The sequence below is a fragment of the Ascidiella aspersa genome, chromosome 3 (genome assembly GCF_963924565.1).
Source record: "Ascidiella aspersa chromosome 3, kaAscAspe10.2, whole genome shotgun sequence".
Classification (NCBI taxonomy): domain Eukaryota; kingdom Metazoa; phylum Chordata; class Ascidiacea; order Phlebobranchia; family Ascidiidae; genus Ascidiella; species Ascidiella aspersa.
Window position 1 is genome coordinate 11,193,057 of NC_139449.1, and position 15,641 is coordinate 11,208,697.

Below are 15,641 nucleotides of genomic sequence, written 5' to 3' on the forward strand. Positions count from 1 at the left end.
CATAGATGGTGAAAGTTTTATTTTGAATACACTTTAGCAAAACCTTATTTAACCTTTTACTTAGTGTTTGTTTGTTTATTTTTTTCAGGTATGGTAGGCTATAATCGTATTGCGATCAGCCTATAAGACATATTTCTGTATTTAAAAAGGTATGACAAGTACAGCTTTTGATCAGGTTGGTGCCATTGTCCTTGGATTTATGTCATTCAAATCGAATATTAAAAAAGTAAACATTTATGACCTTTATAGCATAAAATAGGCAGACAAAGAATGCAGAACGGATTAGATCAAAAAGCTCAAAATGCTAGAGGAGATGAATTTGACTCTACTTATATTCAACATTCAAACATGAACCAGGTAAGATGTTAAACGATGAATTAAATTGTCCCACAAAGGGGTAGTGATTTTGCACAGCAAGCAGTAATTCTAATTTTTAGTAATTGTTATAATGTGAGTTTTTTAAGTAGAATCTGTGGTATGCACACAAAGTTTTGCTAATGACATTATGCCCTTTACAACAGAAAATGCAAAGCAAACTCTACATATCTACTTGCAAAATGTATATTTGGATTTAGGCATATGGAATGGCACCAACTACTGACTCGTACATGCCAAGTTATTATGGGCAAATGGCATTTCCCTACATGGGAGGTTCTGAATGGTCGACTGGCACAGACTCGATGCCTTATTTATCTCAGTATGGAGGAGATGCCCAGCAGGCTGGTTTTATCCCCGATGCTGTTTTCAATCACCCTCCAAATCAACTTGGCAGTACACCTGTAAGCAAGGCTTATGCATATATTACATATATACCATGGCTGATAATTCTTTCGATTTAATTCTAAAATAGCAAAACAGACATTTAAATTACTCTACCCTAAAAAAAATGTTAAAGTTTTTTTTCAGGCGTACTACAACCAGCCATACAATTTTTTCCCGACTGGAAGTGACTTTAGTGCTTGGGCCACTCCAAGTGCGCCCCATGGTACTGGAATTCCAGAAACCAGTGGGGGAACTGGTTTCGGACAGCCAAGCGCGGCTTCTGCACCGTACAACGGGGACTACTACCAATCTCTGATGCCCGCAACTCCTCATGACTACTTGGGAGGTGGCGAAGGTTTGCAATCTGGGACCAATAACATGGTTGGCCATGGTGCTCCTGGGCCTGTAATACCCAATACAAGTGGTGTTGTTCCCGCACACGACAGTATTAGCAAAATGCCTGTTGGTACGTCAAGTAGCATTAAAATTGTCGAGCAAGGCATTCAAAGCATGGTTTTAGGGATGCATGGTGAGCCAGTGAAGCAGCAAATTGTGCAGCAGACTGTATCAATGCCAATGCCTGGTGGCATAACGCCAAATGCAGTGATGGCTGCTCAGGTTGGACAGGCTGCAAGTGCAAACAATGCAAGCAGCCCTGTAATGTCCCGGTCAAATGCACCAAAACCAGTTTCGTGGGCAGCGATTGCCTCTAAACCAGCGAAACCTCAGCCAAAGCCAAAGGTAAAGTCAGTAGTTGGTTCTGGCTTACCTCCTCCAATCAAGCATAACATGGACATTGGTACTTGGGACAACTCACAACCCCCTCCTCCAAAAGGCCCGGCAAGAGGTCCAATGCCTGGACAACCACTAACCATGCCGCAAAGATGGTCTGCTCCAAGGCAATCGGGGCTTGTTCAAGGGTTTGTTTTTACATTTAATAACACATATTTTTATTTTACAATTACAGCTAAATATGCTATTACCTGTAAATGTATCAGTAGTGTTTGTAAACAATGAAATCATAAATATAGCTTAGATGTATTAAACTATTTATATCAGTAGCAGTACTAGCTATAATGAGGTTGGATCTAGTTTGTTGAATTGGTAGGAACGTATAATGTTACCTGGGAGTGGCCCACTCTTAACTCTGTTTGCGGTAATAATATACACTAAAAGTATTTATTACCAACATCACAAAAATGTCTTCAGGTGGATCTTAACTTTCTAAGATATTCACAAATTCTTTAAAACACTTTTAAAGTGACTATCATTTTAAACAAATTATTTTTGCAAAGTATGCAATTTACATAAAAATGTATATCTTTTACCAATTTTTTTTTTATTTAAATTCCAAATGCAGTTTTTAATAAAGGAACCATTAATATTAGTTTTTATTGACTACCCTTAAGTGAAGGTGGTGTGCAATTTTTTTGTAGGATGGTTTTGAAGCTAGTTTTTTGGCCTGTAAGGTTTTACCTTTAAGTAGTTCTGTATGTCATAGCTCAAAAGTTTTGTTTACCTCTAAACTTTGTATCATAATTTTTAAACATATGTATAATAGTACAATACCACGCAAAAGTAGATATACTTTTATTTTTTGTCCATTCACTACACTTAAACTTACCATCTGTATGGGATTTGTTAGTTAAAAGAAAATGTCTTTAAAGAAAATCTTTCAATGGGATGCGAAACTTTGTTGTGCATTTTTTCAGTAAAGCTATATATTGTTATAAATTTTATACTTCTACAAGTATTGCCATATTTTTAATGTTTAAAAGTTAACTAACTAATCCTGTATAATACAATATTTTTAGAAATGTTCCTGAAATTAACCAAGGTAACCAGAATCAACAACACCCCATGGTGGCGAATCACCAGAACGATGCTGCATCAAAGTCCCAAGATCTGGATGAAAGTGTCAATAGGGTTTTGGAAAAGTTAAAAGCCGAAAACGATTATAACCCAAAGCGTTTGACTCTTGATGTGCGTAATGCTCGATTTTTTGTAATCAAGTCTTACTCAGAAGACGATATACATCGTTCAATCAAGTACAACATTTGGTGTTCTACTGAGCATGGAAATAAAAGGTTGGACGCTGCCTATCGAGCCCAACAGGGACGGGGCCCCGTCATATTCCTGTATTCCGTCAATGGCTCTGGTCATTTTTGTGGTGTTGCTGAAATGACAAGTAACATTGACTACAGCAAACGAGCGGGCGTCTGGTCGCAAGACAAGTGGAAGGGAAAGTTCCAAGTCCGGTGGATTTATGCCAAAGATGTTCCTAACAACATGCTGCGGCATATTCGTCTGGAGAACAATGAAAACAAGCCGGTAACCAACTCAAGGGACACTCAAGAAGTCCCGGCCGAGAAAGGCCGGCAAGTGCTGAAAATAATCAGCAACTATAAGCACACCACGAGTATTTTTGACGACTTCGCTCATTACGAACGCCGTGAACAGGAGGAAGAACTTTTAAGGGCAAAGCGCACCGATCACAATGTAAGTTTTTGTTCATTATTTACCACCTCAATAAACTTTTATTGAGGTCTGAATCTTGCTCCGACTCTAGAGCATGTATATCTCTCATAACTAAATATGGTGGATAGTCAAAAATCCACATGGAGATGTCATATAATTCATCCATCTACAAAACATGGTTGCAAAACATTCCTCTATATTCTATTCCACCTTTACCATTTACAGTTTGCAGTCTTGTCGGTTTCAAAATTTGGTAATGCCCATGTTCATGTTGGACTCGTGACTCAGTAGTCTGATATGAACTATGCCATCCTACAAGTTACATTTTGCGCAACAACCCTTAAACTAATCTCTCCATAAATGATTTGGGCATGGATTTGTCTTTTTAGTTGGAGATATAATTTTGTTTTATGTAACTTAAATTAAATCTATTGTTTCATCACTTCTACATGTTGGGTCATTCCATTGCTACTGGTACAGTGGTGGCACCCTATGTCATAGATTTTTTAAAAATTTTATATGTATAATCTCCCTGCAATTCTATGAAAAGTGATACCAATTTTATCGAAATTGGTCAAGTACTTTTTGAGATATCAGCGACTGAAAAATGGCCCTTTTTAGACTTTTTCGCGCTCATGCGTAAAATTTAACTGCAAATTTTGTTTGACCTATTATGAAAGTGTTTTAAATGGTAACTAAAAAATTCCAATGCATATCAGTTCTTCAAAGTAAGCAGATTCTAAGAAGATATATTGTTGTTTGTTTTTGTATCACTACAGGCCACCAAGTGGCTAGTTTCACACATGACTATTTGTGATCAGTCATGCATGACAAAACTTTGATTGGTTATAGCGAAAAATACTCTACTTCGATTTTTCTGCAACTTAGCTTAAATGAAAGGTAATTTTGTTGGCTTTCTACCCTCCAAATATGAAGTGGGATATTTGAGTAGAAATTACAAAATTTCATTGCTTTGTAATAGATTGCGAAAAAGCTTTATGACGCACTATTATAATGTATAACTATGAAATGTGATTGTCTGGTGATTCCAGGAAGTCAAAAAAACTTATAGAAATCTGCTGGTACAGCAATGCACACTAGAAGCCAATACATAGACCAATAATTTTAATCAATGTATGGCAAAATTGCTATTAATTGTAATGTTTTGCGACTGAAAACTTTATGCACGGTCAGCGCACAATACTACTTATACTAACACAGAGGAGGATTCTATACGATGACAAAGAGAAAGATATTATACAATGTTAAGTACAAGTATATATGTATATTGGAAGACATCTCATATTCAAGTAACAGACTACCAAGAGCTTAAATCTTTAGCAATGTTATTGCAAAGCACTGCCCCTCATTCAGTTACACCAGAGGCAGGAACCTTTTTAACTAAGGGAGCCATAATAGTCAAATATTCTTTTGTGTTTTCATGAGAGCCACAAACATCTAGCTTTATGTTGGCAAAAACTAGTAAATTGTGCAAGGCCATTTATTTTGTTCTCATTTAAAGGACAGAACATAATGTGCATTAAATTTAATTAGTTAGGTTTGCACAAATTTGATTACGGAGTTCGGTTAAAAGAATTGGGCTTTTCGAATATAAAGAGATTCGCTAGAAGAAGGAAAAAAATTTGCTACTATGAGTAATAAAAAGAAAATATAGAGTTAGGAAAGCGGTTGTGGCCGCTTGCAATTTTATTCAGATCATGCTGAGAAATGATAGCTTACATTTATCTGCAAGCAAGATTCTTTTATCAAAAGAGCCATATGGCCTTACCAAAAGAACCATACATAACTCACTGGCCTCAAAGGCAAGACCAATATTTTTTCCATTGGACCATGTTTTGTGCCAGATTGCATGTCATGTTTTGTTAACATCAAGAGGACATACCAAATCTCCAAGTCTGATGGAAGCCTGTTTTTTGAAAAGTGGTGTGACTGGTCTCACACTCTTTGTCATCGTATAGAATCCTCCTCTGTTAGTATAAGTAGTATTGTGCGCTGATTGTGCATAAAGTTTTCAATCGCAAATCATTAAAATTATTGGCAATTTTCGCCATACATTGATTGAAATTATTGGTCTATGTATTGGCTTCTAGTGTGCATTACTGTTCCAGCAGACTTCTATAAGTTTTTTGACTTCCTGGAATCACCAGACAATCACATTTCATAATTATACATTATAATAGTGCGTCATAAAGCTTTTTCGCCAATCTATTACAAAGCAATAAAATTTTGTAATTTCTACTCAAATATCCCACTTCATATTTGGAGGGTAGAAAGCCAACAAAATTACCTTTCATTTAAGCTAAGTTGCAGAAAAATCGAAGTAGAGTATTTTTTTCGCTATAACCGATCAAAGTTTTGTCATGCATGACTGCTCACAAATAATCATGTGTGAAACTAGCCACTTGGTGGCCTGTAGTGATACAAAAACAAACAACAATATGTCTTTTTAGAATCTGCTTACTTCGGAGAACTGATATGCATTGGAATTTTTAAGTTACCATTTAAAACACCTTCGTAATTGGTCAAACAAAATTTTCAGTTAAATTTTATGCATGAGCGATCACGAAAAAGCCTAAAAAGAGCCAATTTTCAGTCGCTGATATCTCAAAAAGTACTTGACCAATTTCGGTAAAATTGGTATCACTTTTCATAGAATTGCAGGGAGATTCTACAAATAAAATTTAAAAAAAATCTATGACGTATGGTGCCACCACTGTACCAGTAGCAATGGAATGACCCTGTTGGTAAACCAAACCAGCATGTCCGAATTATGACATAGCACCAAGACAACTGCAAGATCTATTTTTCCAGGATAATTGATTAAGTAAGCTAAGTTGCTTTTACCATGAAGTTTAAAAAAAAAGCTGTCTATTATGAAATTTTAAGAGCACACAATAAGACTTGCAAGGATAAACAATATCTAAAGCAGAATAATCCATAATGCCAAAGTATTGACAGTTGATACCAATGACCTAATAAAGCCGAATACACCACACCAAGTTCATTCAAATCAAGAAACTGACTATATATATACCTTACAGGCAAAATATATATATTTCTGTAAAATTTTAAGAAATTATTTTATGTTTTATCTGTTTTTTATAAACAGTCAAAAAAAAAAAAAAAAAAATCATACACCACACTAGAATGCGATCTAAATCGTCTGAATAAGCCCAAAATGGCCAAAATAGCCTTTGAACTGTAGGTAGAGGGTATGGAATGTACTATTAGTCCTATTTTGGTCTTATTCCGAACTGACTGGTGTTTTATTCTGACATTGATGTTGTTCTTATCGTGCATCATGGAAGTTCACTGACAGACAGCCTTTAAGTCATTTCTTTGGTATGAGAGTAAATCGCCACTATATGTTGTCCTTTATCATTTTGGAGCTCCTATTTGCAATTTGTTACTACAAATTACACAACGCATTGTTTCAATGGTAATACAGAAATAAATCGGTTTCGCATATATATTGTTACACTTTGATGAATTTTTGTACTAATATAAAAAAAATCACCATGGAATTTTAAAAGTTCTGCACCTATGTAAACGTCTTTCTGACAACACGGTCATGTTTAAAACTAAAATATGTATATTTGTTGCTATCAAATTAGTGGCGCTATTATTTTATTGATGTGTGACAAGTAACGTTTAATGCAGGGGTGGGCAACCTTTTTAACACAAGGGCCAGTTAGTAAATGTAATGCTCACAGGAGGGCCGCACATTAAATAAACACTAATTCATATTTTCAGCGTTTACTAGAAAAACTGATGAGCTATTGGGCTGCAACTACGGCAGTTTTGTTAGTGCTGTCTATTTGTGGATTCTGAAATAACTTTTCCTACAATTCCAATCATGCCTTTCTCGTATGGAATGGCTAAGTACAATTTAATTAACAGCTTTAATTCCAAACCAGTTGTTAAACATAACATCTCAGTTACACCTTGATTGTACTAGACAAAGTGTAATTGTTGCAAACCAATTCTTTATCATAACAACCGACACAAGTAAAACTTTATGAATGAAGTTTGTTTTGTAATAGATGCTTCCCATTCAAGTTCAACTGAATTAGTGTAGCCTATGGGTTACATTGCACTTCAAACAGGAAACTGATAGAGCAAAATTCCCAACATGGTGCACACTCTAGCCTTTTTAGGGAAAAATAGCTAGAATAAGGTGAAGGGCTGCACAAAAATGGAAAAGGGCTGCACGTTGCACCCCCCTGGTTCAATGAGACTCCAGCCGTAAGACCGAAAAGAATTACATTAACATTGGAATAAAACACTGTTTGAAATAAAGAACAAGATAGGACTAATACTGAATAGTCATAATAACGTCTAAATCAGTATAAGTCCTAAATCCGTCATCTGAATAAGACCTGAATGGCCATAGTTAGGCCTATACAACTTTTTACCTAACCCCAAACCCAACCCTCAAGTACATCACTAACTCCCCTAATCATTTTCCTAACCCCACTAACCCCAAACAATCCGGTGCCGAAACAGCGACACCCTAATGTCGCCCGTCAAACTAGAGCGTCCAAACATCGCACCCAAAACAGCTGATGCCAAACTGATGGCTTGATCGTCCCGTACCCCCTACCAGCAGTTTTAGGTGTAACTCTGGCCATTTATGACTTATTCCAAAGAATATAGATCTTATTCTGACATTTACTAGTACTACGTATTTGGCCTTACTAGGTCGTTGGTCTTAATATTATGGTATTATAGATATTCTGCTTTAGATATTATTGCTTTAATATACGTTTTCTAATGGTTCCTGTTAAATGCACACAGCAGGAGGAAAATTATTGCTCAAATAGTTTACCATACAACCTGGTGCAACTGCAACAACCTATTGACCAAATGCATTTCTTGTCTTGAAAGGCACTATGCATTAACAGTCCATTTAACAATCAAGGCGTCTGGTTCTAACACAAAATATTTTTTTTTTTGCTAAGCATCTGATTAATTTAATATTGTTTCCGAGAAGTTGTTTTATTGTGAAAATGACATAAATAAAATTGCTTGATAGATGGTTTAGAGCAGTAGTGTTAAAGAAATCCTTGATGCCCAAAACACTGCCATACCATAATGTAAATCATTCTGCATAATGAAAATACGTATCAAATTTTTTTGTATTTACATATAATTGAAGTTAGCAAAAAATATAGTTTGACAGGCTCTGAGGACCACATTTGACACATGGGTCTGAACCACGCCAAGACAATATAAAGATCCTTAGAGACACAATTTTTTAAAATAAAGTGTAAAATTGAATGTACGGCTATCATACTGTCCACAACTACATGATAACACTAGGCACTAAACTATCCAAAAGTACCTCGCAGTCGCAGCCCACTCAAAATGACTCTCCACCCACATTTGGGCTGCGGCTTACAGTTTGCCAAACACTGGTTTCAAAGGGACTTGTTAAATGAGTAAATGCTAGCTGCATAATGTGATTCACAGGGAACGTTTTTTCATGTTTTTTTTAAGTTGAGTGATAAGGGTTATTATAGTGAGCCATTTAGAACTATGTATACGTAACTTAATGAAAAAAGTTTGGTAAATACTTAAAAAAACACAAATGACCTCTAGGCGACTGTTATCTTGTTTCGGGTGAGTGGTATTTGATAGACTGACTAGTGCAAATTTTGTGTTAAATGTCAAACCTAAAGTGTCCGGTTGTGAAATATTGCTATGCATATTACTATCAGTTATAAACAGTACAATAAGACAGTTTACTACACAGTAATGCCACTGTGATGCCTGTGAATAACAACCTGTATATATTTTTATGTATGCGGGCACAGGGATTTTTTTAATTTGAAAATAGGTTTAATTAGCCTATATTCAGGAAAAAGGCAAGATGTGAAAATAAATCCAGTTGGGTTTGTTTGGTTTAAAATTAGGGTCAGCATGGTATCATCCATGATCTCACTAAAATGGAAAGGTGTGACCATCATACTTCAGGGAAACACAACGTTTAATCGTTAATCTAGTTTATGTTGTAATTGTAATAGGACCATTAGACTATTGATATATTTAAAAGGCATAATGGACTAGTATGGAGCAAAATAAAGTGCACTGAAATATAACCAGTTGGCAAAACCTTTAATTGCTCATAGTTCCAGTACATCGCCTTTAGGCTGAAAAGATTTCCTCAAAATGTAAACATAATATGCATAAACAAGATTTATGCAAAATATTTTTACTTTTACAGAGTTAAAATAGACAGGCCTCATGCCCATTTTTTATATATATATTGATACATCATACATTGACTTTACATGTAACAGGTTTTGATTCTTTTAGCTGTGCTACTATTCCTAAAATTGTGTGCTGTAATTTGTAGAAAAGTCGAGAATCCAACAAAAGAGGTGATAAATCTTCAAAACATGAACAAAGCCAACAGCAACAAGAACAGCTGTGATGGAGTTATCTAAATGATTATATGTAAAGTGTGAGAATCACTGATTCATACTATTCTAATTATTTTGTGGGCTTTTTTAATTGATTACCATCCAAAGTTTATTGTGTGTCCATTGTCCTTTGTTCACCTCTGAGCCTATTTACATAATATACGTATGTGAAATTGTTTCATAAATGGGATTCAGTAAATACAAAATACTCGTGCTGACTGATAAAACCTGTAGATTTACTACTCTATATTAATTTTGTAAGCACGTAGCCAGGAAATTCATCCGGTAGTCAACTGAACCGTTGTGTTGACTCTAATTACTTATCATGAATGTAGCGATTAAGTTCCTCGTTTACCATATTATAGATGCTTGTTTGACCTGCAGTTTTTTTAGGACACACGTTTGGCCAATAAGGTGCTTTTTAGCAAATCGCTACTGAACGCCGTCCGATACTTGCGTCAGATCGTGGTATTCCTGTAGATTTTTATACGTAGTAGTAAACTTGAATCTGTACACAGCCTTCTACTTTACTTAATAATATTATAAACAATACGCATACTAGCTACATCGCTCGAATATTGTGAACATATGTTAGCCAATTTTATTTTGTAGAATAAGGCAATTTAGTCTTTAACTTATTTTCCTTCCTAATTTTTGTCGGTGTGAATATACTTTGTTCAACTTTACTGTTAACTGTACATTGTCAACTGTCTTATCGCCTACGGCAGCCCTTTCTTTCTACGGGTTTGCTCTTAAAACCAAACGTCTGACTGCTTGTGGGTTGAAGGCATATACCCTAAAACAATTCTCCTACTAAAATAAATGGTTTATATTGTAGTATAAAATTTTCTGTTTAAAGGCCCCAAAAAGGTGGAAGTGTGACTGTAAAAGATAGAAGACTATGGTAATTGACCAATTGGTTGGTTATCTAAAATTGGAAATTTTAACAACTCCAACTTTTTAGCAAAGCACCTTCATGTTTGCGAAGGGGCTAATGTTCTATTGCCTACTAAACTGGTAAAGTAGTTTGGCCACGTTTAAATTTTCTAAAGCAAACCAAATATGGCCTGTGGTAAAACTCTACCGTTCAAACTAGGGTAGTCCTATCTACTTTACAAGGTAAGTTTTCGAAAAATATTACATTAAAATTTAAAGGTAAATAGGTTTCCTAGCACAAAAGCCAATCGGCCCCCAATATACCAGAAAACCACACTTTGCTTGCATTTATTGATAAATGCAGGATAATTTTCAATTTGAGCAACAAGCCTGTGTTACCCAACTTTCGACTGAAACGCAGTTTGACGTGATCAAGCAATTAAAAACTTGTCTTCGCCGAAAATAGTTTTATATTCGTTGGCCTACAACTGGGAATCACGTCTTCGTTCAAAATGGAAGAAAATTGATAATATGTCTTGGTCTCGAGAATATTTCTACAAGATGAATAATATTCGTAGCTTATATCTATAAACCGTATTGGAAAACAGGTAAAAATCGCAGAACTGTAACCTAAATAGAGGTTTCCATATTTGCGTCGAAAAGAGGTTTAATAAGCGTAAAAACATATCCAAAACGGTTTTAAAACGTATATTCGTAAAGGAAGTAAAAAGGCTTTTGCTTAACGTTTACAAAACGTTATGAAATCGAACTCTTAAAAACGTTTAAATTTAAACGACGTACAAAACGTTCTTTCATAAATTATAAAAACACGTGTAGCGTCTTTCTCACGCCTTTCGGGATTAAACCAGATATATTAATGCTGCTGTCCATTACGCAGCACACGCTAGGCAGAATACCAATGCGCACCACGGATTATGTAACTTACATTGAACGATGTAACAGACGACACGAGATGGTAACCAGCACATAATAAAACACTATAGGCCTACTCCAGTTTATTTTAAACATCTTAACGAAGAAATGAAAAAACATGTATGCCTACATCACACTAAATCACGAAAATGCATTGGCGTTACAATTCTTCGTCCAGAGCGACTTCGCGTTTCATATGGCCTATCAGAATTTGGGGATGAAGCATCCACGTCGACCAATGGTAGTAGCCTACATGCGGAACATCCTCTGATTCACTTTCGTCATTGACATGAGGGCTGCTGAATCGGTTAAAAATAACCCAAGTCCGCCTCTGGCCAAAAAAATAAATCGCGCCCGACTCCGGTAAAATGTGCGATTTCGTCGAGTCGCGGTTCCGGCCTTGACTCTACAGCCTGTATTCCGCTAATTTTCGTAACTAAAATAACGTGGATATTCAGCAATCCACTTATATGGGTGTCATATAATTCATTCACTCCCATTACCTGGTTGGGAAATTTCACCTTTACAATTTCCAGTTGGCGGCCATGTAGCGGCTTGGGGATTTCATAAATGTTTATTGGGACGATGGTTAAGTACCTATGACTAGGGCTACCATATTTTCAGTAGCCTACCCAAAAAGAGGAAATATTTTTGCTGCCAAGTAAGGGATACACCGTCGTTAGATTTATAGCTATAATATAGGCCTAATGGTGCTTCACTGTATGAAATGCCATAGTGGCTTCGGCAGCTTCAACTTCATCCCCTGACTTTAGAAAAATAGTGGGTCACTTTAGATCAGTGTTTCTTAACCTTTTTTCAGTCGCACCCCCTTTTTGGTAATTTTCCTATGCCTTGCACCCCCCGACGAAAAGCAATTTGGCATTTTTTAATCAAATATCAGTGAGGCAACATAAAAACAGTGAAGCGTATAGTTGGTCGCACGAAGCGTGAAAAAAAAAGTTTTATTTGGTTGATTTGGCTAAACTGTAGGCCTATTTCAGGAGGCTTTTCGCATTGTGAATACAACAAATTGCTCGGGCCCGACACTGTTAATTTTGACCAACGTGTTGTGAGGGCATTTGCTCTACAGTTGTAAGGCTGATGTCGAAAATTTCTGTGATGAGCGCGTTTTTGTTGTTTCAGTGTTAAAGTTGGCCAAAAACAGAGTTTGTACAGCTGTAGCAGTGGTGCCCAACCCAAAAACCATTAAAATCACTGCAAAAAAATTAAATATTGAAGTAGAGCTCGCGCCCCCTAAAAATTGCTTGGCGCGCCCCTGTTAAGAACCGCTGCCTTAGATAAAGATGAGGCTTCATTTTTACCTCTAATAGCCGGCTTATGCTTCGTGGTTTTAGATGGTCATCGAGGCTAACACTACCTTTGTTTGCCACAAAATAAACGTGCCATATCCACAAGTAATGCATTCAGCTACGAAAGAATACGTCCTTTTCTGAAACAAGGATACTTCTGGCGTGACCCATCGGTAAACAGAGTTTTTTCCTCTTCGGCATTACAATTTATAGCTTATTTTGTTTTTTGGTTGTCTAAATTAAAGATTATAAAGAAAAATGAAAGCATCTAATGACATACCTGTATGCTATAGATCATAGACTATACAAGCTTCTGTAAGAAATAAGAACATCGCCTACAATCAGGGGAGGCTGTAGCGCACGACTATTTACCGACTAAGAGATTTTGTGTTTATTGTGCAATTTACGCTGTAACGGCTTATGCCCCACATTTATTGTTTACTCGCACCAAAGTGTAAATGCTAAATGTGCTGTTCCGCGATTATCTCGGCGGTCAGCAGTTCGATTGTCTATGGCTACTTAAGGCCGCTATCCGCTTGTAAACAGACTTCTTCTCAGTTATCGTCTTGCTGTTCGCAACTTTGATGTTGCAAGTAGCATCTGCTATATGCTAACTTGTCCGCCTTCTATAGTTTAACTGGTTGTTCGCTTATCAGATAATACAATTCTAATAACCTAAACGTCTTGTGGTTGGTTAACGAGTTATACGCACGCAACCTTCAAGCAACCTTGAAACGAGAGTCAGAAGCTTCAACTACTAAACTCGTGCCCCACAAGGCTGTGCCTCACCTGCCAACATCTGGCAAAGCAAAACGTATATTAAAGAGATGTTTATCACAGAATATATATTATTTGCTAAAGTACAGTACACATTGCATGTTTTTGGGTGTTTTAATTTGAATGGATTCCTGTAGTCCTCCCGCAAATTTTACACTTCAGTACCTAAAGCGTTATTGTTTCCAATTTCTGTTGCGTTATTCATATCAAGCGTTCAAAATCGTTGAAATATGCGAAGAGAGGCAGTGCCGAGCTGTGCCTCTCTTCAGATCAATCAAGTTCTATGTACTGCATTATGCGTGCTTTTTTCTTTCCCAATTCTCTCGGAAAACATGATAAACAATTTAGCTAGGATTTGAGACAAGCCTCAAATGTGACGTCCCAGCTTCTCTCTTCAGATCACAAAAGTTCTATGTACTGCATTATGCGTGCTTTTTTCTTTCCCAATTCTCTCGGAAAACATGATAAACGATTTAGCTAGGATTTGAGGCATGCTTCAAATGTGCCGTCCCAGCTACGAAACATTTCTACATTGACTTCTTACAGTGTAAAGGATTGTTTTTTTATTATAAAATTTAACTAAAATGGAGGAAAATTTACACTTTCAATCAATCTAAAGTTAGAGTCATAAATAAAGGCAAATCTGTTTCCCATTAAAAAGGTTTGCATCAGACGACTGGACAAAAAAATAACACGCAACTTTCAAAGAGATTGGTAAAAAAAGGAGTGGATGTGACTGTCATAGGCTCAGCCAGGGGGCCACAGAGGCCATGACCCCCTTAAAATTTATAAACATTGTGTACTCTTAATAATATTTGTTTTGCAGTACCATAAAAGTCGATCACAGGCATGCTAGAACTTCAATTGTCATGCACTGTTACGTCATAAACGATTTAGTTATTATTAAATTCGCTATAGGCTACTTATTGATGTAGTTTTACTTTTTAGTCATTTTGTTTTTGCTCTCTGAATGATATTTTAGTATTGCGCTAAAACTTAGTAAGTTGCTGCTCGAAACGGTTTGCTAGCGTATTTATTTGTGTTCGATACGCAGTTCATACAATGGCAAAAGCTAAACAACAAAAGTTTAAACTTTTTACCCAGACCCCACCTCCCTAAATTTTGGCTGGCTACGCTACCGGTGGCTGTGCTGTAAAAAATCGCCTTTTATAATTTCCCTGTTTCTTGTTTTCATTTTTGTAATAAACGTGAAAGCATGCCGCTAATTTTTGTCTTTATTAGTACGATACCGTTTTTGTGATTGTTGAACAAAAGCGTGGCTTGAAAAAATTAGTGCCTCACCATCTAGGAACGTCACCGCACGTCACTGCCTACAATACAGTAACACTGATGATAGGCTAGGACTACAAAACTCAAACCTTGCTTTATTAATGAGCCTTTTTACATGTGAAGTTCGGTTGCAATTTTTCTGGCACAATGTTTGCAAATAACAATCAAGAAGAAAGGGCTGGCGGGCGATTTGTTGGAAAACCGTTAAACCAGCAATTCAGCATGTTTAATGACTACAGTAATTTTTCGAAAATAAATTCCACATCTTGCCTAAAAGTCTTGTCGAAAATACAAGCAAATAATTCGAAATACGAAAAAAGAGGACATTTGGGCATTTTTGAGCGTCCTCGGAGGACTATTAACTTTTCTTGAAAAAATGGGACAAATCCTCCCAAAAGAGGACATATGATAGGCCTACCTATGGCTCCCTATGTCTGATTCCCGTCTCAAGGTTACAACGTCAACCCAAGACTACTTTTTCACCAGTCCAATTTGTTAGCATTTAGAAAAGGCGGACGTTCGAGGCGCGCCCTAGATTAGACTGATTAGACCCTTAAAGGCATGTGCATGTCGGACTCGGGTAGTTTTACGAGTTCTTACTCGAGTCCTGAGTCGGACTTCAACAAAACAAACCAACTCCTCGAGTCCGACTCGGACTCCGCAACCCTGATTGACATACTTGGTCGATTGGCAGAAATGATCGATTTCTTTTATTTCCACCCCCTCCTCTTTCGAAAACCTTTCTAGGTTTCGGATCAAAATTGGTAGA

The 15,641-nt window shown here is 36.6% G+C and overlaps 1 protein-coding gene across 2 annotated transcripts; it reads left to right on the forward strand.

Moving 5' to 3' along the window:
- Nucleotides 1–86: 86 nt before the first annotated feature.
- On the forward strand, nt 87–10,523 carry LOC146159968 (YTH domain-containing family protein 2-like). 2 transcript variants are annotated; one of them, XM_083383938.1, is made up of 6 exons: nt 87–175; nt 250–357; nt 576–779; nt 907–1,682; nt 2,577–3,261; nt 9,620–10,523. In XM_083383938.1, exons 1-6 carry the CDS (start codon nt 152–154, stop codon nt 9,695–9,697), a joined length of 1,875 nt encoding a protein of 624 aa, XP_083240064.1. In that variant the 5' UTR covers nt 87–151; the 3' UTR covers nt 9,698–10,523. The 2 variants fall into 2 exon arrangements, with proteins under 2 accessions (XP_083240064.1, XP_083240065.1); XM_083383939.1 differs by having other exon boundaries at nt 156–175; nt 522–779.
- Nucleotides 10,524–15,641: the final 5,118 nt, after the last annotated feature.